The sequence below is a fragment of the Ochotona princeps genome, chromosome 8 (assembly GCF_030435755.1).
Source record: "Ochotona princeps isolate mOchPri1 chromosome 8, mOchPri1.hap1, whole genome shotgun sequence".
Lineage (NCBI taxonomy): Eukaryota > Metazoa > Chordata > Mammalia > Lagomorpha > Ochotonidae > Ochotona > Ochotona princeps.
In genome coordinates, this window is record NC_080839.1 from 77,333,349 (window position 1) to 77,361,047 (window position 27,699).

A 27,699-nucleotide genomic window follows, 5' to 3' on the forward strand; every position below is an offset into this window, starting at 1 on the left:
CGGCGGGGAGGAGAGGCGGGTTGGTAACAGCATCGCCATGGCAACAGTGACGTCCTTTTACCCTGGATCTAATTGGAGGAAACCCCGTGGCCGGAGCCGCAGCCTGCCGGCCAACCGAGCTTGGCCAAGCCGACCCACCCTCCAAAGCCTCCGCTTCCCTTGTCGCCCCGCCCCTCTCGCCCCCTTCCGCGCGCTCAGCTCTCATTGGCCAGCCGCGGGGCCGGAGGCGGGACCGTCTGAGGAAGCCCGGCGCGCTATTGGGCGGCTACCCGCCCCTCGGCTCCGGAGTAGGCTGAGCCGGGAGGGTCCTCGGCTAAAGCCCCAAGCCGATCCAAGAGGTGGGACTCGCGTCGCGGCCGTGGAGACGTGAAGGTGAGGAGCCGTGGTGGCGGGGCGACGGCCTGCTGCGGGGCCCCGGGGGTTCCAGGCCGCGCGGGGCCCGACGGCCGGCCGGGCGGGGGCCGGGGCACGCGGGAGCGGCCGCCGGGCGACGCCGTTCTCGGCGGGGACGCTCCCGGCGGGAAGGCGCGGGGCCAACGGCCGCTTCCCTGTCGGGGCGGCGGGAGCGGGCCGGGGGGCCGGGGGCTCGGGTGGCGGCATTGTCTGACGCGCCGGCCTCGCTGCTCTGTCCCCGGCGCCCGCCGCGCGCAGCTCTCGCCCTAGGCCTCCCTGCCGACCCGTCCGCGCGGCGCCCGCCATGGAGAAGACGGAGCTGATCCAGAAGGCCAAGCTGGCCGAGCAGGCCGAGCGCTACGACGACATGGCCACCTGCATGAAGGCCGTGACGGAGCAGGGCGCCGAGCTGTCCAACGAGGAGCGCAACCTGCTCTCGGTGGCCTACAAGAACGTGGTGGGCGGCCGCCGCTCGGCCTGGAGGGTCATCTCGAGCATCGAGCAGAAGACGGACACGTCGGACAAGAAGCTGCAGCTGATCAAGGACTACCGGGAGAAGGTGGAGTCGGAGCTGCGCTCCATCTGCACCACGGTGCTGGTGAGTGCCCCGACCTGGCGAGGGCTCCCTCTGCGGAGTGCCCTCCCGCGGGCACAGCGTGGGCTGCAGGTGGGCTCGGTTGGGGTGGCGGCTGGTGATCACCCCGACGGGTGAGACGGCGTTGGTCTGCAGCTTGGTCGGCGACGTGAGCCTCAAAAATGACCTCCCCGAGTGTTTCCACGGGCCTCAGTAAAACGCGTCTGTGATGCAGTGTGCCCCTTTCAGTGCCACCGGACAAGGGGCTTGTTGGGGTCTCACGTGTTGGTTCCACATCGTGCTTAGGTGGGCTCTGAAAGACAAGCATGCTAGACTGGGGATTTGTTGCAAAAGGGAATCGAGGAGGAACACTTCTCTGCCCACTGACCTCTCCGTCCGGGCCGCCTGGAGAGACCGCCACTGTGCCTGCTTCCCGCCTTGTGAGTTCTGAACCTGCTGGCAGTAGTGACCTAAGGGGACACGGCGTGCAGACTGAGGGCTGTCTGCTCTGTCCCTGCTGGCCAGAGAAGGGACACTTTCAGGGGAATGCTCAATAGCCAGACATTTGCGTAGGAGAGTTGGTAGACTTCATCAACTTGCTATAATGCTTATTAAAAGAAGAATTCCACCGGTTAACCGTATTTTCTGTATTCGTTAGTTTTGGGCACTCACAGCATGTTTAAAACTGTTCAGTTATTAGTTTGCTGTTTGTTCGTTGCCCTGCCACAGTTCAGTTAGCCCTCTGTTTTTCCTGTTTGAGCAAGTTAGCTTTGAGCCGGAGCAGCGTTTGTTTCCCGGCTCCTCTAGCTTCGGGTTGTGGTGCTGGCCGGCGTGGAGGCTTGGTCGGTGAGTCCTTGAGCGCCCGGGTGTGGGTGCTGGCATCAGAACACCCGCAGGGGATTCCTCCAGGACACCAACGCGTGAAGAAGGTTCTTACGGTGTCCAGAAAAAATATTCTAGGAAAACACAGCTCTTGCATTGGCAGCTTTCTTTTGATAAGAGGAGAGTTTGTTTCAAAAAGCTGGTTTCTTGGTAAGAGATACCTCTGGAGCTAACATGCGCTGTCCCGGCACCCGCGTGGGAGAACCTCCTGTGTGGGGAGGGCGGTGTGGCTGCGCGGAGCTGAGCACGGGCCTTCGCGCTCCGGTAACTTAGGATTTTGAGTACGTGTAGAAATTTCCCAGTGAACATAATACAAGGTGATTCCCGTCAGATGTTCTGAATGAAATGCTTAGTGTTGGAAACAACACAGATCTCTGGGAAGGCTTCCTGAGAATAGTGGTTTTGGGGGTGAAACCCTGTGGGCAGAGGCAGGGGGCGGCTGAAATATGCAGGGGTGGAGTGTGTGGGGGAGAATGCTCAGGGTGAGGAGTGGCTGCTGAGGGGCTCCTGGCCGGGACAGCAGGGTTTAGACGGTGTGTGGCAGCAGCTAGGATTTGCAGTTAGAGTGCTAATTTAAGTAGCCTGTTGGACCTTTCAAACAATGGACTGATGGGTCAGACTTGTGAACACGAGTAGTAATTGGCATTTTGGCAGCTTAGCAAAGGGTCTGTTGAAATCAAGAACGAATAAGTACTCTTCGAGTTCTAAGCATGCATGCTTAAAGCAGGTTTTTTTTTTGAACAGGAAAGAGGATTTGGTAAAGGAAGTGGGTATAACTGACTTTGTAGGAGACTGAAGAATAGCTTTAAAGGACAGTCAAATTTCACCAAAGATGGCAAGAGGTTCTCAACTCTTTTCATGCAGTAAATTGGGGATATAAATATTTGTATCATTTAATCAAAGTGACTGATTGGTCAACTCTCAGACCCTTTTCATAAGCACCAGGGTGATGTTATTGAACTATAGACGTGAAGAAAGTTTCACTCTCAGTGAATACTTTTTACATGGAAAAGGGAATTGAGAGCACAGTAATGGCCCAAACCACCAACTCGGTGGAAATCTGGGAGAAGTTAGTGATTTCTGGGAGAAGTTAGTTGTCTGTTCCTCAGTATCAATTGTAAAGCCAGAAGTTGTACTGAAAATTTCTGCACCTTTTCAGGTTGAGGAATGTGTTGTCAAGCAATAAATAAATTGTTGAAAAATTAGTGATATTAGTGGAGTGAAGTGATGTAAAAGTCATGTGTGATCTTAACGAAAAGCACTTCAGGGCCTGGCATGATGTCCTGGTGGCTAAAATCCTTGACTTGCATCTTCTGGGATCCCATATGGGCACCTGTTTGTGTCCTGGCTCCTCCGCTTCCCACCCAGCTCCCTGCTTGGGACCCTGCACCCATGTGGGAGACCCGGAAAAGGCTACAGGCTCCTGACTCCAGATCAGCTCAGCTCCGGTTGTTGTGGCCAATTGGGGAGTGACTAATCGAATGGAAGATCTTGCTGTCTGTCTCTCCTTCTCTCTGTATATCTGACTCTCCAATAAAAAAAAAAAGTCTTAACAAGAAAAAGAAATACAAGTCTGGTTCTACAACCACAGTGTAAGCCCCCCACTTGCCCAGCAGTGTCCCCTCCCCGGCATGTGAGGGCTGCCTCCTGATGAGGAGCTGGGGGAAGGGACCCCAGCATAATGGCTCAAAAGGAACTGAAGGTCTGCTGCCAGGCTTGCTTGGGCCTTCCTTGACTGCTTTCCCAAGCCACAGGCAGGGATCTGAATGGGAAGTGGGATCCTGGCATATTCAGTTCGAGGACTTTAGACACTAGGTTACCGCACTGGATCCAAGGTTAGTATTTTCATCCCTTCCTAGTACCAAGGCAGAAAGCTGAGTTGTTATGTGTGGAATGCTTGCATCATGGCCTTTCAGGTTTGAAAAGCAGACAGCTCTCGGAGACAGTAGGTCTAATTAGCTGATGGCAAGAAGTGGTTCAAGAACTGTCTGTGAATCTCACTTTCCCACAAATCTTTTTTTTTTAAACATATTTTTATTGCATTTCATTTTTTTTAATTAATTACATTGCATTATGTGATACATTTTTTATGCACTGGGATTCCCCCCGCCCCTCTCCACACCCTCCCCCCACGGCGGATTGCTCCACCTTGTTGCATTTCCATAGTTCAAATTCAGTTGACATTCTTTCATTGGAGGCATTTACCAAGCATAAAGTCCAGCATCTTATTGTCCTGGTAAGTTCAATGGTTTCTTGCTGAGACCATCTCTGGTCTGAAGGCAGAGCCGGCAGAGTATCATCCCAATCAATTAAAAGCCCCAACATAATATTTCCAACCATTTACAACATTGTGGCATTAATTGACATGGTATTGATTAACCAATATGTTAATAGGAAAATGCAGTTTCTCAACCACAACCTGTGACTTCTTCATAGACATTTCAATTTTGGTTTATATTCAGCCGTGTTCTATACACCTTAAAATGGCTTAGATTGCTATTCAGCTGTCTCATGCCTATTTTAATTTTAGTCTTTAGCAGTTTATAGCATTGAAGCACGTTTTCGCTGAACCTGGCTGTTTTTCAGGTGGTCTAACTCTATAATTCTAACAGGATATATGTCAACAGTTTAGGTGAGCATGTTTAGGAGGGGTGTGCAGAGAAATCTTCCATACCCCAGTGAGGAGTAACTAATCTTTGTGTCCCACCCAGTGAGGTATAAGTGCTTCCCCGCTGACCATTTCCTGTCTGCTTTTAAGCTTTCCTTGTTCTCTGTCTATCTATTCTAGTTTTGTTTGTTTGTTTTGAGGGGTTTCTGGAGCGCTCCTGATGGTTATTATGAGAGGGGGTGGGGACCCAAAATTGGAAGCAGACAAGGACCAGAGAAAGCTCCTCTCCCTAGTCCCGAAGGAAGTTTACTGTTCTTCTGTTTCTGCAGACCCCCACAAATCTTGATTCCTCATTTACATATATATTTTTTATCCAAATGAATAGTATTCCATTATTTCTTTGTTATCTAGATCTTTAAAGATTTATTTGATAAGGAAGCAGAGTTACAGAGAAGAGGGTCAGATCCACAGAACTAGGAAGAGCCCTCTGTCCACTGGCTCACTCCCACACAGCTGCGATGGCCTGGCTGGGCTCCAGTCCTGAGTAAGACACTTCATCCGGGTCTTTTTTTGTTTGCTTGTAATGGTTCTTTTTCCTTCCTTCCCTTTGTTTCTTTTTTAAAAGCCTTTATTTATTGAATGTGCAAAATCAGAGTTACAGAGGGGGGAGAAACAGGAGAGAGATCTTCCATCTACTGGTTCACTCTCCAGATAGCTGCAGCTGGGCCAGCTGGCCCAGATCACAGTTGGGAGCCAGGGGCTTCTCTATTTCCCATGTAGGTGCAGGTCCCAAGGACTTGGGCCACCCTCCCCACTTTCCTAGGCCACTAGCAGGAAGCTGGAACGGAAGTGGAACATCCAGGAAATGAACCTGTTCCCATATGAGATGCCAGTGCTACAGACAGGATTAGCCCATTATGCTTCCATGCCAGCCCCTGTAATGGTTTTAACATTGTGTATACTAGACCTCTGACAATACATGATTTGCAAAAAAATAGTTGCTTTCTCCCCTCCCCCCCCCATTTACTTATTTGAATACCAGAGTTATGATTCACATCCCAAACGGGCACAACAGTAGGCTCCCAAGAACTACATCCTGGCCTCCCATGTGGAGGGCAGAAGCCCAGTACTTGGACCACCTTTTGCTGCCTTCCCGGGCATGCTAAAGGGAACTGGACATGAACCAAAACTTCCAGGATTCAAAAACTGGCTCCAGTATGGGATGCTCGGGGTCACAAGTGGTGGCTTAACCTACTGTGCCAGCCCAAACCATATTCTGTCTAGTAGTTTTATCAGGATAGAACAAGATTTGATCCATATGTGTAAGCTAGCAATGCAGTTTTGACCTATTTTTAATTAATAGAATATTCTTCAGTTATAGATCAGTTCTTAAGCCTGTATGATTTGATTGTTTTTTTTTTAAAGATTTATTTTTATTACAAAGTCAGATATACAGAGAGGAGGAGAGATAGAGAGGAAGATCTTCCATCCGATGATTCACTCCCCAAGTGAGCGCAACGGCTGGAGCTGCGCTGATTCGAAGCCGGGTACCAGGAACTTCTTCCAGGTCTCCCACACGGGTGCAGGATCCCAAAGCATTTGGGCCGTCCTCAACTGCTTTCCCAGGCCACAAGCAGGGAGCTGGATGGGAAGTGGAGCTGCTGGGATTAGAACCGGTGCCCATATGGGATTCCGGCATGTTCAAGGCAAGGACTTTAGCCGCTAGGTTACGCCGCTGGGCCCATGATTTAATTCTTAATGTTCAAACCAGGGTTTAGCTTTCTGTTCTCCCTTTTTCCAGAAAATACTTGCTTAACACCCTTTACCTTTCCTTCACAGATCAGTGACTGAGTTAACTTCTTGCTCTGATAAACTAACTGCAAGTTTTGAGGAAAGAGTTCTGATCTTTATTTTGGCTCCTTTAATAACCTTGTTCAAGAAATGAAGATGAAAGGTAGTTGTGTGGTGTAGCAATTTTAAATACAGGTCGGCAGATTTTGCATATAGTGTCACCAGTTGACATATTAAACTGTCTCGTCAAACTTGCTTACGCTTAGCAACCTTTGACAAAAGGTGTGACCTTTTTATATTGTGGTTGTGGTCACTCGGTACCCAGCTGCAAAAATATAATTGCAGACAGAAGTCAGAGATCGGATATTACTTTTGTTTACTTTTTTTGTTACTTTTGTTTACTTTTATTTCTTTTTTTGATTACTTTTGTTTACTTTTATTTCTTTTTAAAGATAGATTTATTTGAAGATGTCACTGTGTCGGAAAGGCAGATGCGGAGGAAAGGAGAGGCAGAGGTCTTAAGTCTGCTGATTCACTCTTCAGATGCCTGCAACAGCCCGACTTGAGCTGCTGTGAAGCCAGGAGCTTCCTCCAAGTCTCTTACTTTGGTGCAAGGTCCCAAGGACTTGGACCATCCTCTACAAGCGGGGAGCTGGATCGAAAGTGGAGCAGCTGGGACACGAACCAGCGCCCGTGTGGGATGCTGATGCCACAGGGTGGAAGATGAGCATGTTACGCCACAGCACTGGTCCTAATAAGTAAATCTTTAAAAATAATAATAATTGCTTAGAGCACTCTTTAGCTTATTATTATTTTTTTTAGATTTTTTTTTTTTATTGGAAAGGCAGATTGATTTATGGAGAGGAGAGACAGAAAGATGTTCCATCTGCTAGTTTACTCACTGATCCAAAGCCAGGAGCCTCTTCTGGGTTCCCACGCGGGTGCAGGGTCCCAAGACTTTGGGCCGTCCTCGACTGCTTTCCCAGGCCACAAGCAGGGAGCTGGATGGGAAGTGGAGCTGCCGGGGTATAAGCGGTTCCCAAGACTTGTAAGGTGAAGATTTCATCTTTGTGCCGTCACGCCGAGCCCCTCGATCGCTTATTTTTATTTTTGCTGTAACTGTAGTGGTACATATCCCATTGACTCTGTGAAGTTTGTGTTAATACTTATTCTGGAATTTCAGTCAGAATGAATAAGCTACAAATAAGCATTTGTGGGTACTTTATTTGTACGGTAGTGTAAGTTATGGCCCTAGCTGGCGGACTGTGAGAACGATGAGCTAGTCACGATGTGGCCATATCTGTTACCTTGGGCATTCACAGAACTCACCTGGTCAACACAGCAGTCGACAAGAGGCTGGACTTGGGCCGCCCCCCAGCCCTGCTTCTGCAGGCTCAGTGCAGCTGGCCCAGCGTTAGGGACTGGTGTGGACCCCTCCCACTGCTCTGAATGGGGCTGCACATCCTGCCAGTGTTCACTTTACTCACCTTTCTCCTAGCTATTGCCTGTAGTCCTGGTATGTTACACAATGCTCTGTGTGTTGGGTGCTTGGAGTACCACTTACATGTGTGAGAGGCACCTTACTATTGGGTGACACTCCTGATAGAGGTGAGCATGGTGCTTGTCAACCTCTGCCTTTCTTTTCTTTTTTTTTTTTTTTTAAAGATTTATTTATTTTTATTGCAAAGTCAGATATACAGAGAGGAGGAGAGACAGGATCTTCCGTTTGATGGTTCACTCTCCAAGTGACCACAGTGGCTGGTGCTGCGCCGATTCGAAGCCAGGAGCCAGGAGCTCTTCTGGGTCTCCCATGCAGGTGCAGGGTCCCAAGGCTTTGGGCCGTCCTCGACTGCTTTCCCAGGTCACAAGCAGGGAACTGGATGGGAAGTGGGGCTGCCGGGATTAGAACCGGTGCCCATATGGGATCCCGGTGCATTCAAGGCGGGGATGTTAGCCACTATGCTAGGCCACCAGACCGGGTCCAACCTCTGCCTTTCAAATCAGTAAAACTAGAGGGTGAGAGAGACAGAAATGAATGTCTTCCATCCTCTACTTCACTCCCCAAACTGCTGCTGGTCCAGTCTGCAACCAGGAACTTCTTCGGGATCTCCCACATGGGTTCAGGGAGTTGGATTAGAAATGGAGTGGCTTGACATTGACCTAGTGCCCATTTGGGATACCAGCACTGCAGGGGGTAGTTTTCCTGGCTGTACCACAGCACTGGCCCCACTCAGTAGAAATTGACAGCAAACATGGGACAGGGGGTGAGTGAGGAGGAGTCAAGAGTATTGCAGGGGGAACCTCGAGGACCAGGAGTTCTTGAAGAAAGAATACGGTAACTGGTAGAAACAAGTCATAGACTTGAAAAACAGGTTTGCAAGTAAATTAATTTCTGTTTAGGGCATATTGAGATAAGCATATCCACTGTGTTGTAAAATGCAAGAGGATACTTGGGACTTGTGTTGTGGCTCAGTGGATGAAGTGCTGGTTCAAGTCCTGTCCTTCGGAAGGTAGCAGAAGATGGTCCAAATGCTTGAACCTCTGCCGCTGCAAACCACTTGGAGAGACCCAGCCACGGCCGTTTGGGAAATGAAACAAAGGACAGAAGATGTTTGTTACTGGGCCTGGTGTGATGGCCCAGTGACAGGGAGCTGGATGGGAATGGAGCTGCTGGGATTAGAACCGGTGCCCATATGGGATCCCAGTGTGTCTAAGATGAGGACTTAAGCCACTAGGCCATCGCACCAGTGATTCACTCCCCCACGTGACTACAGTGGCCAGAGCTGCACCTATTTGAAGCCAGGAACCAGGAACTTCTTCCAGGTCTCCCACGCGGGTGCAGGGTCCCAAGGCTTTGGGCCGTCTTCGACTGCTTTCCCAAGCCACAAGCAGGGAGCTGGATGGGAAGTGGAGCTGCCAGGATTAGAACTGGTGCCCATATGGGATCGTGGTACATGGAAGGCCAGGACTTTAGCCGCTAGGCTATTGCGCCAGCCCTGACAACTGGTTTCTGTATGGGCAACTGGATTCTTGTCCTGAGACACTCGTAGGGGAGGAGGAGAAACAATAGTAGGTTGTTAGAAGAACAAATTTAAAATTTTTTTTTAATGAGTGAAGCTTAATGTCTAGCTTTATGCAGTTATTGTGGGAGGCACTGCTCTGGTCCGGTGTGCAAGAGAAGGAACTGTGTCATATAGATAATCCTCGCACGCTGAGGCTCCAGAGATGGTTGGTTCGGACAGCTCAGTCTTTCCACATAAGGACTTTTATACTTTTTAACCATCTCAGGTAATGCCTTTTACAAACATGAAATAGAACCTGAAATAATACCAAGTTACGACTTTTTTGGGACAGTGGCAACTCTTCACAGATTGTGACCAGGACAGTCTCGGTAACTTGGTATTTTAGTGACTGTTAATATTGCAATTGGTGGCTTCCTTTTCCTCTTTCTTTCAAGTCTGACAAGGTTCTGTCGGTAAGGATCTGTGAGTGGGAACTTTTGTCTGTATCTGGAAATGTCTGGTTTTTTTCCCTTTGTTTGAAAGGCAGTTACGGAGGGTGGGGAGCGGGTCTGCTGCCCGCTGCTTCATGCCCGAAGCTGCTGCCTTGACCAGTGCCGGGCCGCCTTCTGCGGCTTTCCCAGGCTTTAAGCTGAATCACCCAGTGACTCCCGGAGGAGACGGTGCCTTGGCAGGTGACAGCTTTCCCCGCATACCACAGGCCAGTCCCTGTCCTGGTTTATTGTGGCACTTTAACTGGTTGTGGAACTGTAGCTGGCCGGTGTTTTTTTTCAATACTTTGAAGATACTTGTTTGTTTTCTGATGAAAAATCCACTGTCAGTCATATTGTTGTTTCTTCCTTTATAGGTAACGTGTCATTTCTCTGGTTGCTTTTAAGAATTTTCTTGTCTTTGGCATTCTGCAATTTTACCATGATGGTCTAGGTATGGATTTATTTTTTTCTTTCATTTTGTTTGAGTTTTAGTGTGCTTCTCAAATCAAGATTATTATCTTTATATCATTTCAGGGAGATTCTGAACCATTTTCTCAAACGTTTCTTCATTTTTATTCTCTTGTCGAGTTCTTATTGGATATTTTCTGTTTGTGTATTGTAATTTGCCCCCACTCTTTTCACCTACATTGGCCTGCATTCTTAGGAACTTCTTCTGATGTGCATTAATTTTCTCTTCATCTATCTATAATTTTTTTTTTAAGTGAGATATGCAGAGAGGAAGAGAGACAAAGAGGAAGATCTTCCTTCCGTAGATTCACTCCCCAAGAGGCCCCAACAGCCAGAGCTGAGCCGATCCAATTCGAAGCCAGGATCCTGGAGCCTCTTCTGGATCTCCCAAGTGGGTGCAGGGTCCCAAGGCTTTGGGCCGTCCCCGACTGCCTTCCCAGGCCACAAGCAGGGAGCTGGGATGGGAAGCGGGACCACCAGGATTGGAACCGGTATCTGTGTGGGATCCCAGTGCATTTAAGGCGAGGACTTTAGCCACTAGGCTACCGTGCCAGGCCCCATTTCATTTCTTGAGCTTGCAACCTGACACATTGCTCAGTTATCCAGAAGTGAGGACATGAATAGCTGAATCTCACTTTGAATATGATCCCAGCTGAAGCTAGGCTACCGCGCTGAACCCTATCCATAATTTTTAAATTGTTTTTGTTTTCTTATTCTAAAAGTTCTTCACCCTGCCGCCTAAAGTTACCTTTTCTTAAATTGTTAAATTTATTTTCTCTTGCCTTCTGGGCTTTTTAAAAAATATTCTTACTTATTTTAATTAAGAAAAATCCTGTATACCCAGTAATCAGCCTCCTTTATATTTCCCAGCATGCTTGTTTCGCGTTTTACTACACACTTCAAACAATTTTTTGTTGTTAGTTTGTTTTTGGATTTACCTGGTTTTTTGAAATGTAGAGCATGGAGGAAGAATCTGGTTAACTTCCCCCAAATGACCCTTACAGTCTGCGCTTGGCCAGACTGAAACCAGGAGCCAGGAACTCCTGCTGTCCTGCATGGGTGGCAGGGACCCAACCACTTGAGCCATCCTTGCTGTCTTCCCGGGAAGGTAAACAGGGACCTGGGCCAGAGGCAGAGTACAGCTCTGAGACGGGCATCCAGATACGGGATGCTGCTGTCTTTTTATTTTTATTGGGTTTTTTTTGTTTTGTTTTGTTTATTTGTTTGTTTGTTTTTTTTTTTTATTATTGAAAGAGAGAAGAAACAGAGAAAAAATATTCCTTCCACTTATTCACTCCCCAAGTGGCCGCAACAGCAGGAACTGAACTGATTTGAAGTCAGGAGCTAGGAGCTTCTTCTGGGTCTCTCATGTGGGTGCGGACTGCTTTCCCAGGTCACAAGCAGGGAGCTGGAGGGGAAGTGGAGCAGCTGGGGCCCAAAACTGGTGCCCATATGGGAGCCCAACGTGTGCAAAGTGAGGATTTAGCCACTGTGCCATTACGTGCAGGGCCCGGATGCTTGTGGCATCTTAAGCAGTGGCCTAACCTGCAGAGCCAGAGTGCTGACCCTTATTTTATTATTTGCTTGGAAGAAGAAAAGGAGAAACAGAGAAAGATCTTCCATCTAGGGCTTCACTCCCTAAATCCACATTAGGAATCCAGGACTGAATTTAAAGTGCCTTCCAGGATGCAGATAAGCAGAAAGCTGGAAGGTCAGAGTGGAACCTGGACTTGCACCAGTCTAGCGCGCTGTATGGGATGCAAGTGTCATGTTAACTACTTCAGCATCTGCCTACATGGCAGTTTTCAAATTCTTGGGAACAAATGATTCTTTGCTGATGGCACACCTGGGTCTGGCACGATGACCTAGCAGCTAAAGTCCTCACCTTAAACCCGCCAGGGTCCCATATGGGTACCGGTTCTAATCCCGGCAGCTCCACTTCCCATCTAGCTCCCTGCTTGTGACCTGGGAAAGCAGTTGAAGATGGCCCAAAGCCTTGGGACCCTGCACCTGCGTGGGAGACCTGGAAGAAGTTCCTGGCTCCTGGCTTTGGATCGGTGCAGCTCCGGCCATTGCGGTCACTTGGGGAGTGAATCATTGGACGGAAGATCTTTCTCTCTCTCCTCCTCTGTATATCTGACTTTGCAATTAAAAAAATAAATCTTTAGAAAATAAGAATAATCAGAACCTGAGCAACTTTGTGATTTTTAATAGGATGGAGATAGTTTTTCTATGAATTGTGGCAGTATCTATCTACCTAACCCCAACTTTCTTTGGTTTGTATTATTTGAAGCAAATCCCTATCTGTTGGGGTTCACTACCCAAATGCCTGCAGCCAGCTTCGTTATTATTACTGTGTTAATGTGACTGTCATGAATTTGGTGGTGATCCTGGCACAGGGGCCATGCTAATGTCTGTATTGTTCCCTTTTAACCACAAAGCCAAATAAATGGCCTGCATACTTGTTTTATTTGCTTTCACTAAACACTAAAAAGCATATATTTTTGTTTATATGGATTCGTAGTGTATCCAACATGAACTGAAAGTTTTAATAGCACCTGCACTGAGCATGGATTTGGATGTCAGTTTTTCCTGGGAACTAAACTGTCTCTCCCCCCAAAAATTCAAGAAGTAGGTGACTTGTTGGTCACCCCAGATCAGGTTTTCTGTCTGTTTCTGTTAGCATTTAGAGTGTGTGTTTTGTGGAAGAGATATTATGCTTTCTTTCATTCTCACTGTATTGCAGAAGTAAAAATTCACGTTTATACAAATCTGTTTAATGATTGCGAGTTGTAGATCTCGTAAATACCCCAGGAGTTGGGGGTATTTTAACGTGAACTAGTTGGTGTTCTGAAAATGACATTTAAATGTCCTAAGCATTTGCAGTGGCCAGATGGGCAGTACACTACACACAAATTTATTTATTTATTTATTTTTGAAGATTTATTTATTTCTACTGGAAAGTCAGATATACAGAGAGGAGGAGAGACAGAGAGGAAGATCTTCCATCCGATGGTTCACTCCCCAAGTGACCACAATGGCTGGAGCTGAGCTATTCCAAAGCCAGGAGCCAGGAGCCTCTTCTAGGTCTCCCACGCGGGTGCAGGATCCCAAGGCTTTGGGCTGTCCTCGACTGCTTTCCCAGGTCACAAGCAGGGAGCTGGATGGGAAGTGGGGCCGCGGGATTAGAACCGGCAACCATATGGGATTCTGGCGTGTGCTTTTCTGATTACTTTTCTTAGTAATCAGAAATGTTGGTAATAGTTTTTCAGATTTACCACAGCATAAAATATTAATAAATGCAATTTTATTGCCAGAAAGAATCTTTGGATGAAGTGTTATACATCATGTATCTAGAAAAAGAACTAATGTTTTAAAATGTAGAATTCTTAGAAATCAGTAGGGGGAAAAATTAGGAAAATGGAAAATACATAAAAACGCTTTTTTAAAAAATTATTTTTATTGGAAAGGCAAATTTACAGAGAAGGAAAGACAGAAAGATCTTCCGTCCATTGGTTCACTCCCCACATGGGTGCAACAGCCAGAGTTGAGCTGAGTTTCTGGGTCTGCCACGCGGGTGCAGCGTCCCAAGGCTTTGGACCGTCCTCGACTGCTGTACCTGGGCACAGCCAGGGGCTGGATGGAAAGTGGAGCTGCCAGGACACAAACTGTTATGAGATCTGGCATGTGCCACTGGGCCATCGCACCGGGCCCCACAGAGGCACTTTAAAAGGAAAGGACATGCAGACAGCATTGCAGATTAACATGTTAAACCGCTACTTGCAATGCCTGCATTCCATATGGGTGTTGGTGTGAGTCCCAGCTACTCCACTTCTGACTCTGCTGGTGGCCATTTGGTTCAAAGTTTAAACTTCCTGGGATTCAGAAATAGTAAGACACACATTGCTAGTGGGAATGTAGACTGACCTTGCCTCCAGGGATGACAGTTTAACACTTTGTCCTAAGGAGTAAATGTATACTTTATGCATCATTAGAAATAACCAAAAAATGGAAGCAACTTAAGTACATATTTAGCAGAGGAGACCAAATAGTTGGACTGCTCATGCAGTGGACTGCTGTGCACCATTCGGCGTTTAGGCTGATGCCAGAGTCCAGCTCCGGCCGAGGTTCAGAACTCGGGAAGGGTGCGTGGATGAGGCGCGAAGAGAGGAAGAAAGGAGACGGACCACCAGGATTCCTTGATCGTAGTGTACAAAGTGAGAAAGCTGTCCGCTTTATTTTTACAGAAGCAGTACAAAGTTTTTCTTAGGGGCATTTTGACATAGCTTCAGGGGGGCACAATTTACAACTTCTTGAGAAATGATTGAAGAACGATTCCACATTCCTTGCTTATCTTGGCTTGCCAGTCTTCATCTGCTCTCCTCAGGTCTGGACTATAACCTAGGTGCCGCCTGTGTCAACCAGACCCCTACATTGAATAAAAGATCTGGGGCCTTAGTTTATGGGGACTGGGGTTATTGACATTAGTTGGCTATTAGGTCTATAAGCTCACACAGTTCATTAACCAAACAAGTAAAGCAAGGGTTGTAACGGCGGAAAGAATTGCAGTTAGCAATGAGCTAAGTTACTCTATTTAAGTTTCAACTCTACAATGGATAAGTGAGTGTTTCCAAAGACAATTCTACAAATTGTTTCACTATTAGACAAGGCATTATCCATTCCAACGTTGTAGCCAAGAATTTCTCAGTAGACAACACATCTTATGCAGTAATATACTCCTACTACAATTCTTATTCTACAACTTATCTATCACTAAATGGGAGAAATACATCAAGAGAGAAAAAACATGAAGATCTAAGACAAGAAGTTTTAAACATTACATTCCTCTACAACCGCAGGTTCTACAACTTCATAAGTGATCAAACAATAATCAAAAGTATATCTTTATGATGCTAGTGAAATCACCCTGTATTTCCTCTAGCTAAAAATTTATAAAAACAACTAAAACAACTACATTTTCTAACTAAGAATTGCAAGGACAGGCTAACCTATAAGATCACAGTAACTATATTTTTTGCCTTAGCAGGATAGCCTTTAGGGTCACAGTAGCTATATTCTTTGTCATAGCAGGATGGCCTTTAGGGTCACAATAGCTATATTCTTTGTCATAGCAGGATGGCCTTTAGGGTCACAGTAACAGGATAACTTTTAGGGTCTCTCTTACCAAGCCATTTCCCAGAAAGCATGCTAAATATCTGGGCCAGATTTTATGGCAACGGGTAAACAGCACAGACTTAATTATACTCCTGTGTGTAGTTAAAGGCCCACTCACCAAGACATCCTCAGTAACATTAACTCTTAAGCTCATGTTGGTTGTAAAAGCCATCTCACAGCGGCAGACAATGCCTCAATAGATTACAAAATTCTTAGTGGGGTGGTTGAGTGCCCATGCGAAAGGGGGTGAAAACTGCGTCAAGGTGGTCAGAGATGAATCCACTGGGCCCTGCCAAGCAGCTGGAAGCTCCCCAGGCCCTGTTGAGCAGGGAGCTGTTCTCTTCACACCTTCGTGTTATTCACACCTCCTGCACGGACCCCATCAGGCTGACACTTTGAATATATGGTCTCAGAAAGGTTATTATATGGCAACATCCGAATGAAGAGTGATGTGGCACACTAAGGAAAAGGGAGACATACATGGGAAGGCATTGGAGGATGAGCTAGGGCCTAGGCACCCAGAGAAGCTTCTGGCGTTGGATCGGCTCAGCCTTGGCTGTTTGTCTTTCCTTCTCTCGTACGTCTGATCTGCTTATCTTCATCCACTGGTTCTTCAAACGGCCTCTGTGGCCAGAGCTGGGCACGTCTGAACCTGGAACCAGGTAGGTTCTTTCTGGTCTCCCACGTGAGTGCAGGTGTCCAGAGACTAGAACCAGTGCCCACATATCCATATGTATGTAAGCACCAAAGGTGGAGGACCAGCCTGATGCCACCGTGCATGGGCCATGCCACCCCCCCCCCACTGCATTTTCTTTTCTTTCCTTTTTTTTAAACATGCTTACATAGTTGACCAGGGTGGGACCATGGTTTCCAAATATTTCCCTTTTTCCTCCCGAGTCTGCCGGAAGGAGGAAAGGGGGGAAGTTGGGGGAGACTCCTCCCCGCCATCGCAGTACCTCAGGATGGGGAATGGCCACCCAATGTGTGCTACATTTTATGAATAGAAAATACTAAGGAAGCTTTTAATTTTTAAGAAATTTATTTTCATTTTATTTGAAATGCAGAGAGAGATCTCTCATCCGCTCCTTCACTCTCTGAACTACCTACAGTAGTCAGGGCTGTGTCAGGCCAAAGCTAGGAGCCCAAAACTGTATCCCTCTGTGTCTAAATGTGTCCCCGAAGTACCTGACCAGCGTCACTGTTTCCTCCCAGCATGTACCTTTGCAAGCAGGTGGCTCTAACGCAGTGATACCTGAATTCAGACCATCTTCTCTCAGAGGGAATTGTGATTGTCCCAAATGGGAACTTCACCCCAGCCTCCAGTGCCTCATTCTGTTAAGGAAAGGTTCTTATCTAGAAGTTGGTCTGCGTAACAGGCTATCGGGCTATCCTTTTCAGTTAAGGTACAATTAGTATGAATTCCTAAGCTGGAATGTATTTTTGTTATTTTCTAGATGAGGAAATTAAGTGAGGGAACTTAATGTAGACTGTAGAACCAGATTACCAGCCAGTGCCCATTCCACTGAAATATTCAGATGTAATTCAGAATGAATTTAAAAAATATTTATTTATTTATTTGATAAGCAGAGGCCCAAGCAGTAGGGCCTGCTTCTGCCTCACTGCATATATTGGCAGGAAAGTGGACTGTGTGCAGAGCAACCACTCTGACATGGAATGCTCCGAGAAGAGGGTGACATTGATACTGAGTGGCCTCAAGTTAGTGACATTGAATGTTATGGCCGAGAGCTCCCTTCCACCTGTTCACTTCCTACAGGGTTCTGACAACTAAGGCTGACCCAGATACACCTGGGTGGCAGGGACCCAAGTACTGGAGTTGGCATAGAGCTGGGACTTGAACTCCTGTGATGGTAACAGTGCCTCAGCTAGCCTCTAAACTGCTAGTCTGTATGTTTCCCTGGGTATTTAATGCAGATAGATGTACAAATTGGTGTAGTCTCCAAATGATCCTTCATTTAAGCAAAAATTTATATTTATGAGGTCAAATCCCAATTTGATTTTAAACAAAAACTTTTATCTCATGGTTTTAATAACACAGAGAAAAAACCAGGAATGCAACTAAAGTGTACAAATGACTGATATGTATCAAGGGAATATTGTCTAGATGTGTCATTTTTAATGTTTGAACAGACTGTGTAAGACTGTGCAAACTTGTTTTTGCCTTCCTGGTGATTCTTAGAGGCAAACATGTAACTATATTGTATTTACCCTTTAAACACATAAATGATTATATATTGAAATACATATTGCTTTTCTGTAAATTCTTTTGACTCCTAATAGGACATTAAATTAAATTTACATTTTACTTAAAGATTCATTTTCATTTTATTTGAAAGGCAAATGAAGACATATAAATCTTGCCTAACTGCCTGCAGCAGCCCGTGCTGAGACAGGCTAGATTTAGGAGCCAGGAGACTCAGTCTAGGTTTCTCATGTTGGTGGCAGGGACTCAGATGCCTGAGCCGTCCTCTGTTAGTTGGGATTGGGAGTGCTTCAGTACAGAGAGCAGACATCGGAGGTGCTGTCGTAAGCACTGTGCCAAAGGGGCACCCCCTTTGACAGACAGAGGACTCAAAGGAGCTGTCCTTAGTGAGACAATATCGTCACAGAAATTATAGTGACCTTTGTGTGAACACTAGGTAATGTGACAAGTTTTAGTTGCTTGTCTTCTAAATATTGAAATAATACTTTGAATTATATGAACTGTCCTCATCTGCAAGGTGATCATATGTTATCTTCCAAAGAGGTGGTTCTAAAAATAAAAAATGACCCTAATAATTATACTGGGACAAGCTTAAACTAGGACAGTCCTGGGGAGGACACGGAATCAACTTCTTCAGCATACCTAATTGTTTAAATTGATCTATTTGTGCAAGTTTGGAATTTGGTATAGAATTAAGTGAAAAGTTTTAGCCTTGCATGTATATAATAGGAAGGATGCCACTGTGCCACAGCACTGGCCTCCCAAGTGCACATTTTGTGTGGCATCAGGAATAGAAGACGCAGTAACTGAGTCTTCTGAGTACATTCAGTAGACGCAAAATTTTTCTGACAAACGATGCTGTTGGTTTCTGTACCCTCTGTCTCTTTGGCCTTCATTCAGTTGGGCATCTGAGTGCAGAGGACACTGCTGGCTGCTTTAGGCCATGCTGAGTTATTCTTTCTGCTGAATTTACTCATTTTTACTGGAAAGTCAGATTTACAGAGAAAGATCTTCCATCTGCTGGTTCACTCCCCAAGTGGCTGCAACAGCTGGAGCCAAGCCAATCTCAAGCCAGGAGCTTCTTCTGGTTCTCCCACGCGGGTGCAGGGTCCCAAGGCTCTGGGCTGTCCTCGACTGCTTTCCCAGGTCACAGACAGGGAGCTGGATGAGAAATGGAGCAACCAGGACACGAAGCAGCGCCCGTATGGGATCCCAGCGCATGCAAGGCCAGGACTAAGCCCCTGGACCATCGCCTGGGCCTGCTGCTGTTCTTCAGCTGATGTCTTCACACCTTGGGATATGGCTGGATATCCTTGTTTTTTTTCCCTGTGCATTCTGCTGTGATCTTTGACAACTCAAATAGCCTTTCGCTGGATGTCTGAGCCAGAGGCCCCCTCCAGCAAAGCCAGATGCCCACTCTCTGTGCTTCCGTGGCATCTTGTTCCTGATGTTAGGGTATAATCAGTGGTGGGTGAGTTCTTGAAGGCCTCTTCAGACCTGCTCTAGCCAAATACCTGACGCTAGCAGGGGTCAGCACACGTTTGTTGGGTGAGCATGAGAGTCCTTTGAGATGATGATGTTCGTGTAGTGTGACCTTGAAATTAGAAACGATGGGTTACACCATGTCAAGGTTGGCAGGGAAACTAGTGGCAGCAGTCTGACCCTGCTGCTTAAGAATATGCTTCAAGTCCAGGTTGACACGGTACATACAGTGTTGACTGCGGTTCAATTACGTGATAGGCAGAAGCTTATCATTTTCAATTCTTGTTCATAATTACATAGCTTTCGCTAGTACCCAATTTTTTTTTTTTATCTCATTTCAGGAATTGTTGGATAAGTATTTGATAGCCAATGCAACTAATCCAGAGAGTAAGGTCTTCTATCTGAAAATGAAGGGAGATTATTTCCGGTACTTGGCTGAAGTTGCATGTGGTGATGATCGAAAACGTAAGTATGTTTGGTTTCTGGTGGAGTAAGAATAAACGGATGGCAACTGAGAAGATGGAATACAGCAACTGTTCTATAGTCCCCAGATTGGTTGTTATTTAAGGAAAAAAACCTGTAATCTGTGCATCATAAAAACAGTGTCCTTAACATTCTCAAATCAAAATAAGCATACATTTTGGCACAGAGGGCCCAGCACGGCAGCCTAGTGGCTAAAATCCTCGCCTTGCACATGCTGGGATCCCATATGGCCCTGCTTCCCATTCAGCTCCCTGCTTATGGCCTGGGAAAGCAGTTGAGGACGGCCCATCTGCTGGTTCACTCCCCAGATGACAACAGCCAGGGCTGCACCAGGCCAACACCAGGAACTAGGAACTTAATTTGGGTCTCCCACACAATCAGTGGCCCAAGTATTTCACTTTTCCTAGGCTTCAACAAGAAGCTGTATCCGAAGTGGCATAATGAGGAGACAAATCGGGGCCCATATGGGATGCCAGAGTCACAAGTGGCAGCTTTTCCCACCATGCCACAACACGAACCTCTGGGTTCAAGTTCTTATTCTACTTCCAATTCCAGCTTCCTGCTTTTGCATATCCTGAGAGAGAGTGTTGATGGCCTAGTATTGGGAAACTGTGAAACCTGCATTGAATTCCATGCTGCTATCTTCAACCTAGACCAGCCCTGGCTGTGGTGGTCATTTGGGAAGTGTACCAGAGGGTAAAAGATCTCCCTCTGTCACTTTGCAATTCAGTTAAGTAAAAATTCACCCAAAATATAAAATCTGAATATGAAATAAAGATACATACCTAGTTTGTTTGGGCTGGTACTGTCGCTGTAGGTTGGACCTCCACCTGCAGTGCTGACATCCTGGATGAGTGCTGCTTTGAGATCCAGCTGCACTTCCCATCCAGTGCCCTGCTGCTGTGCCTGGGAAAGCAATGGAGGCTGGACCGTGTGCGTGTGCCCCTGCACCCACGTGGGATACCCAGGAGAAGCTCCTGGCTTTAACTGGCTCAACACTGGCCATCGCAGCCAAATGGGGAGTGAGCTGGCAGATGGAAGATCTCACTGTCTCTCCTATCTTTGTAAATAAATTGCCCCCCCCAAAAATAAATACATATGAGTTTATTAAAGATTTAGGGCTTAGTGTTTGAGGTATTCTGTATGCCACATAGAAGAAGTTGTTGCTTTCCCCATTTGTTGTGTTGATTCATTGTTGCATGTTTTTAAGAGTCACAGCATTCCCTGCTAATTACATGGAATACCCAGGATAAAATGGATGAAATAATAATCATCTAAGTAGATTTCAGTAAGCAAAAATACTTTAAACTATCATAGAAAATATAACAGGAGACAATCAAATCATCTAACTTGGTTATTGAAAATTACTAAAAGTTTATTTGTAGTGAACTTAAATCTCCTAGAGTATAGTAACATTGTACAGATCCTAATAACTTTGTGTGTGCCTTTTATCAGACTTGTCAAGTTCTAGGTGCAAGTACTGCTGAACTTTAACCCTCCCCCCGCCCCCCGTATTATTTTCTAAGTTTTCAGTTTTGCTCCAACTAAAAAATAGATACTCCAACTTGAATACTGAGTTATAAGAAGGGACAGATAAATATTTAGCATCCTGAATATTGGTATGTTTGCACCCTAAAACTGTTTTACCTTAAATGGGAAAATACTTGCCCAGAAGCAAACATTTAAATGTCAGCGAATCTGAGGACTGTTTGGGGAAACTGGAGCAAGCTCTGGCTTTGTTCTGCTCTTACTGCTTCGTGTCTCATTGGCAGTTGGTTGAAATCCTGTTGTCAGTCCTTCAGTCTGTTGCAGGAGCTAGTTGTGGACGAGTTGTTTTCACAGCGCATGCTGTGACCCTCCTTAAGTGTCAAACAACAAGAGCACCCTACTGTAAGAGCTGTGATTAGATTAAATGTCCATTTCAGAGGAGGGAAATGTGTGTTCAAACCAGTAAGCTGGATTTCTGCTGTCATTATCTTTTTTTTTTTAAGATTTATTTTATTCTTATTACAAAGTCAGATATACAGAGAGGAGGAGAGACAGAGAGGAAGATCTTCCATCCGATGATTCATTCCCCAAGTGACCGCAACGGCTGGAGCTGCGCTGATTCGAATCCGGGAACCAGGAACTTGTTTCCAGACCTTCCATGTGGGTGCAGGGTCTCAAGGATTTGGGCCGTCCTCGACTGCTTTTCCCAGGTCACAGGCAGGGAGCTGGGATGGGAAGTGGAGCTGCCGGGATAGAACCGGCGCCCATATGGGATCCCGGTCGCATTCAAGGTGAGGACTTGAGCCACTAGGCCACGCCACCGGGCCTTGCTGTCAGTATCTTTAAAGCTGTATTGTAGGACCAGTGCTGTGGAGTAGCAGATGGGCATCTGCTCTGGTCTCAGCTGCTCTGCTTCCCATCCAGCGCCCTTGATGACGTACCTGGGAGATTAAAATGCTTTTATTTATAATTTATATAAAATAGGGGCTGGCGTGGCATAATGAGTAAATTTACTGTGGTGCCTGCCTACCATGTGGAATCCAATTCCTTTTTTGTTCCAATTTTAGTATATGTGCTGCGGAAGCGAGCACTAGTTCCTTGGTAATGTGCTGGGAAAACAGTGGAATTGGGCGGAGTGCTTGGGCCCCTGCACCTAGGTGTGGGAGATCTAGAAGAAGCTCCTGGCTTCAGCTCAGCCTATTGCCACCCTTTGGCGAGTAAATGAGCCAATGGAGGGCCTCTCTTCCCCCGGCCCCACTCCAGGCTCTTGTCTTACGTGTAAAATGAATCTTTTTAAAAACAGGTGTTTGATGTTTGTTTCAGTACAAGTTTAAAAAGAAAAAACGTTGAATCAATGACTATAAATAAAAAAAACTCCTTTTTTTCTTTACTTTTTTTTTTTTTTTTTTTTTTTTTAAGATTTTATTATTATTGGAAAGCCGGATATACAGAGAGGAGGAGAGACAGACAGGAAGATCTTCCATCCGATGTTTCACTCCCCAAGTGAGCCGCAACGGGCCGGTACGCGCCGATCCGAAGCCGGGAACCAGGAACCTCTTCCGGGTCTCCCACGCGGGTGCAGGGTCCCAAAGCTTTGGGCCGTCCTCGACTGCTTTCCCAGGCCACAAGCAGGGAGCTGGATGGGAAGTGGAGCTGCCGGGATTAGAACCGGCGCCCATATGGGATCCCGGGGCTTTCAAGGCGAGGACTTTAGCCACTAGGCCACGCTGCCGGGCCCTACTTTTTTTTTTTTTTAAGATTTATTTATTTTTATTGGAAAGTCAGATATACAGAGAGGAGGAAAGACAGAGAAGAGAGGAAGATCTTCCGTCCAATGATTCAATCCCCAAGTGAGCGCAACAGCCGGTGCTGAGCCAATCTGGAGCCAGGAGTTTCTTCCAGTTCGCCCACGCGGGTGCAGGATCCCAAGGCTTTGGCCATCCTCGACTGCTTTCCCAGGCCACAAACAGGGAGCTGGGATGGGAAGTGGAACTGCTGGGATTAGAACGGGCAACCATATAGGATCCTGGCACGTTCAAGGCGAGGACTTTAGCCTCTAGGCCGCGGTGCCAGGGCCCTCTTTACTGCTTTTATTCAGTAAATTAAGCAAATTTAAAAATCATTGCACTTTGATCAGAGGACAGCCCTTTTCAAAGCACTTATAATCAGAAGGATGCTGTTCATGCCCCTAAATATAGTAAGTCAGTATTGCTCGGGGCAAATTGTGTGTTTATGTTCTTGATACTTTATATTATCTAACACACAACAGCAAACATCTTAATACCAATTATGGATAATTTTTTTCAGAAACAGTAAATAACAAATATAGAGAAAGTTTTGTGATTGTGGTCTTTGTAAGATTTTTCAGTTAGGGAGCGTTCCAGGCAGATTTTTTTTCTAAACACTGCATTTCCAAATAATGAAAGATATGAAAAAAGAAAATAGTTTAGCATAATTGGTGGGAAAATGCAGTATACTTTCTTTAACCTATAAGCAATCACCGGTTACAAACAAATTGTAAGTCCAAAGCAGAGTAAATGGTTTTAGTTTGCTACTATTTTGGAAGAAGTTAGAAAAGAGCTGGTCTGGGTCATGGGGCAAGGTTGTTGAAAGGATTGAGTCTCGTACTCTATTTAATTTCACAGAAACGATAGATAATTCCCAAGGAGCTTACCAGGAGGCATTTGATATAAGCAAGAAAGAGATGCAGCCCACACACCCAATCCGCCTGGGCCTGGCTCTCAACTTCTCCGTATTCTACTATGAGATCCTTAATAACCCAGAGCTTGCCTGCACGCTGGCTAAAACGGTAAGTGTGTTTGTGTCTTGATTTTGTTGGTTGGATACCCAAGGATGATTGTTTTCTGTATTTATCTCAACACCTCACACTTCTATGATTCCAGTAAGCAGCAGTGTCTGTTTAAGGAGCAGATGGGCAGAGTAATTGTAGAAATATGAATAACTTTAAGAAGGAAGTCTAAGATTAGTAAGTTATAGCGGCCAGCTTTGGTCACAGCTGTGGCTGTTTTAGTTGTGTCCCTCAAGCAGGAGTGTTGTGGAGGGTTCTGCAAATACCTCCTAGCTCTTAGTGGTTACATGTATGTTGCCCATAATTGCTGTATGGCTGGGGACTGTCTGGCCTAGGAAACCATTTGGTCCAGCCCTGACATGGCAACCTCAGGCAGAACGTGAAATTCTTTCAATTTGTAATAACTCAAATTTTTTTTTAGATTGATAATTTTGTATAACCAGGAGCTACATCGTAAGTAACCAAATAGCCCTTGGCAGGAAAAAGTTTTCTCTACTCCTGGTATAAGGAAGAGAACCAATAAATCCTTGCTTTTTAAGTTTGTGCAGCTTTATAAATTTCAGGTCACGTAAGTTCTTTTTTTTTTTTTAAAGATTTATTTATTTTATTACAAAGTCAGATATACAGAGAGGAGGAGAGACAGAGAGGAAGATCTTCCATCCGATGATTCACTCCCCAAGTGAGCCGTAACGGCCGGTGCTGCACAGATCCGAAGCCGGGAACCTGGAACCTCTTCCAGGTCTCCCACATGGGTGCAGTGTCCCAGTGCATTGGGCCGTCCTCGACTGCTTTCCCAGGCCACAGGCAGGGAGCTGGATGGGAAGCAGGGCTGCCGGGACTAGAACCGGCGCCCATATGGGATCCCGGGGCGTTCAAGGCGAGGACTTTAGCTGCTGGGCCACGCCGCCGGGCCCAGGTCGCGTAAATTCTTAAACTGGTGATCTGGAAGAGTGGCTCTAAGGAGTTCAGTGTTGACTGATAGAAGAACAAAGTGAACGCTCGCCTGTCTCACAAGCGTGCTTTCTAACTGGACTGGAGTTTCTGTGCTGTTGTCATTGCTGAATTTTGTTATTCATCAGGCTTTTGATGAGGCCATTGCAGAACTTGATACACTGAATGAAGACTCCTACAAAGACAGCACCCTCATCATGCAGTTGCTTAGAGACAATTTAACAGTGAGTTGCTCATCTTTTTTCTTTTTCTGTCTTTTAGGGATAGTTACATAATAACTACACTATCTTAGAAATGATTGAGTAAATAAGTTAATGGAAGTATTAAGTATCTTGATATTTTGTGTAAGTTAGCTGTTTTGCAATCAATTTATGTGATTTCTGTATTTTCTTTCTTTGGACAAATAAGCTACAGCGAATTAAGGACTGTGTAAGCTTTTAGACTCATAAAATTGCGTGAAATGCTAATACAGAACCAGGAACATCTCCTACATGGGTAAAGGAACCCAAGGTTCCACCACTGCTTTCCCAGTCCATAGCAAGGCGCTAACTAAAAGTAGAGCAGCCAGGACACAAACCAGCGCCCACATGGGATGCTGGCGCAGTGGGCAGAGGATTTGCTTGTTGAGCCACCATGCTAATATCGAGCGATTAGTTTTAACCTCATAATTTAAGAACCTTTTGCATACACATGTGTATTCACATGAATACACATTTTGTTCTGTAGCTTCTGTCACTCAATTTTTTTAAAGACTTTCAGTAACATAAAATAAGTTTTCTTTTTCTGTGTGGTAGTCTTTTACATACTTGGAAACGACTACCATGACCATGAATTTTCTTCTGAATAATATTTGGCCTTTCAGTTGGAACCACCCTCTTCCAGTCATTTTCCAAAATGAGGAACACAGAGGCAAAGAAGAGAGCCCCCCCCCCCACCCCAATGCATGTTCTCCAGGCCTTTCAGAGAACCAGGGAGCTGTTCTGCTGGTCACCACCGAATTCCCCATCAGTGTCACCATGGCAACACTGGAGGAGTCTGTTGTGTTACCCAGCATGCCGCTGGTACTGATGCAGACAAACCAGGGCGAGTCCTGCCAGGAGAATGAATGTGTGTGTGGAGCATAGTAAGCAGCCAAGAGCTGTGACAGCTTCCTGAGGCAGTGAAGGAAGATGACCAGGAAAGGAAGCAGAAAGAAAGGTTCCAGAGTCGTCTAGAGCACCAGCCTGCTTGGCTGGGAGAAGCCCTGATGTCTGGGCCCAACGAGCACATCAGCCACAGCAGCCTGCCTGCATAGGCATGGTGGAAAAGGTGTAAAGACACACCCCTGCACTGTACGGTTTTTGAGTGTGTGTATATGTATTCCCTAATAATCTCCTGAATTCTCTTTCATGGTGTTTTCAAGAAGAGCATCCTAGTGCTAGGAATGGAGAAAGATTGAAGTTCTAAGGATATCACTGTTTTTAAGCTGTATGGATGCTCATAGTGTATGTGTGTATGTAGTGTAGTGGAAGGCTGTTTTGGAGAGGCCTTGATCACACCTGTAAAGAACTTACTGCTTTCAGAATTAGTTGTGATTGTCTGACTCGATGCGATTCTCTTCCTAGTTATGGACGTCAGACAGTGCAGGAGAAGAATGTGACGCAGCGGAAGGGGCTGAAAACTAAACGGATACAGGGTGTCATCGTTCCCTTCACGAAACCTTTTTACACATCTCCATTCCTTCCTCCACTTGGATTTCCTAGAGCAAAGAAGCCCGTTCATGTGTATGGGATCAACTGTTTATAGTCTCTTCACACCGCAGCTTCGGGAAAACTCCATCCCTTGGTTTGTGTTTGTCTTGGCCTTCTCGGTGTGCAGTTACTGCTGTAGAAAAGTATTAATAGCTTCATTTTATGTAAACACAAGTAACTTCCACACTTATGTAGAGGACTGAAAATGTATCTGGTATTTAAGTAATCTGAACCAGTTGCAAGTGACTGTGTTTTGTATTACTGTGAAGACATGAAAGTGTAGTTAATTGCAATTGAAAGAATGTTCTACATAATTCTTAGTTTCTACATTCCCTCTCTTACTCTTTTTCAGGGGTTTCCTTTCAGTAAGCAACTTTTCCATGTTCTTAATGTATTCCTTTTTAGTAGGAATCCAGAAGTATTAGGTTGAATGGAAAAGCACTTGACAGTTGTGGGATGGGGTGGGGGGGTCCACAAATTGGAATGTCTCCTGTATCATATCACAGAGGTCACGAATAGGTGACAACAGGGAGTTTCCTTATTCACTCTTTGTTTGCTGCTGTTTAAGTTGACAAATTCTCTCCCAATAAAAATTCACTTACACCTCCTGCCTTTGTAGTCCTGGTATTTACTTACTGTGTTTTAGAAGTAGCATGTCGGGCCTGGCGGTGTGGCCTAGTGGCTAAAGTCCTCGCCTTGAACGCGCCAGGATCCCATATGGGCGCCGGTTCTAATCCCGGCAGCTCCACTTCCCATCCAGCTTCCTGCTTGTGGCCTGGGAAAGCAGTTGAGGACGGCCCAATGATTTGGGACCCTGCACCCGCGTGGGAGACCTGGAAGAGGTTCCTGGTTCCCGGCTTTGGATCGGCGCGCACCGGCCCGTTGCGGCTCACATGGGGAGTGAATCATCGGACGGAGGATCTTCCTCTCTCTCTCTCCTCCTCTGTGTATATCTGGCTGTAATAAAATGAGTAAATCTTTAAAAAAAAAAAAAGAACTTACATGACCTGCATTGCTTTGACAAATTGAAGTGCATGACATCTCAGACACGCTAGAAAGGAGAAGCGAAGTCCACCTTTAGTACTTTTCCATGCAGATGCTTGCACATGGGAGGAGGTGTCCAGTTGGTCCTAGTGATTGCAGCTTAGAGT

General features: G+C 46.0%; 1 protein-coding gene and 1 pseudogene across 1 annotated transcript; one reads left to right on the forward strand and one right to left on the reverse strand.

Moving 5' to 3' along the window:
- Positions 1-216: 216 nt before the first annotated feature.
- On the forward strand, positions 217-27,156 carry YWHAQ (tyrosine 3-monooxygenase/tryptophan 5-monooxygenase activation protein theta). Its single transcript, XM_004582594.3, has 6 exons — positions 217-372; positions 652-991; positions 19,429-19,552; positions 23,704-23,867; positions 24,947-25,042; positions 26,423-27,156. Exons 2-6 carry the CDS (start codon positions 698-700, stop codon positions 26,480-26,482), a joined length of 738 nt encoding a protein of 245 aa, XP_004582651.1. The 5' UTR covers positions 217-372; positions 652-697; the 3' UTR covers positions 26,483-27,156.
- On the reverse strand, positions 12,564-12,664 carry LOC131481070 (U6 spliceosomal RNA; annotated as a pseudogene).
- Positions 27,157-27,699: the final 543 nt, after the last annotated feature.

Coding starts and splice junctions, on each gene's coding strand:
- YWHAQ (XM_004582594.3), top strand. CDS start 698: ATGGAGAAGACGGAGCTGATCCAGAAGGCCAAGCTGGCCGAGCAGGCC. Junction 19,553..23,703: donor ATGTGGTGATGATCGAAAAC/GTAAGTATGTTT, acceptor TTAATTTCACAG/AAACGATAGATAATTCCCAA. Junction 23,868..24,946: donor CCTGCACGCTGGCTAAAACG/GTAAGTGTGTTT, acceptor GTTATTCATCAG/GCTTTTGATGAGGCCATTGC.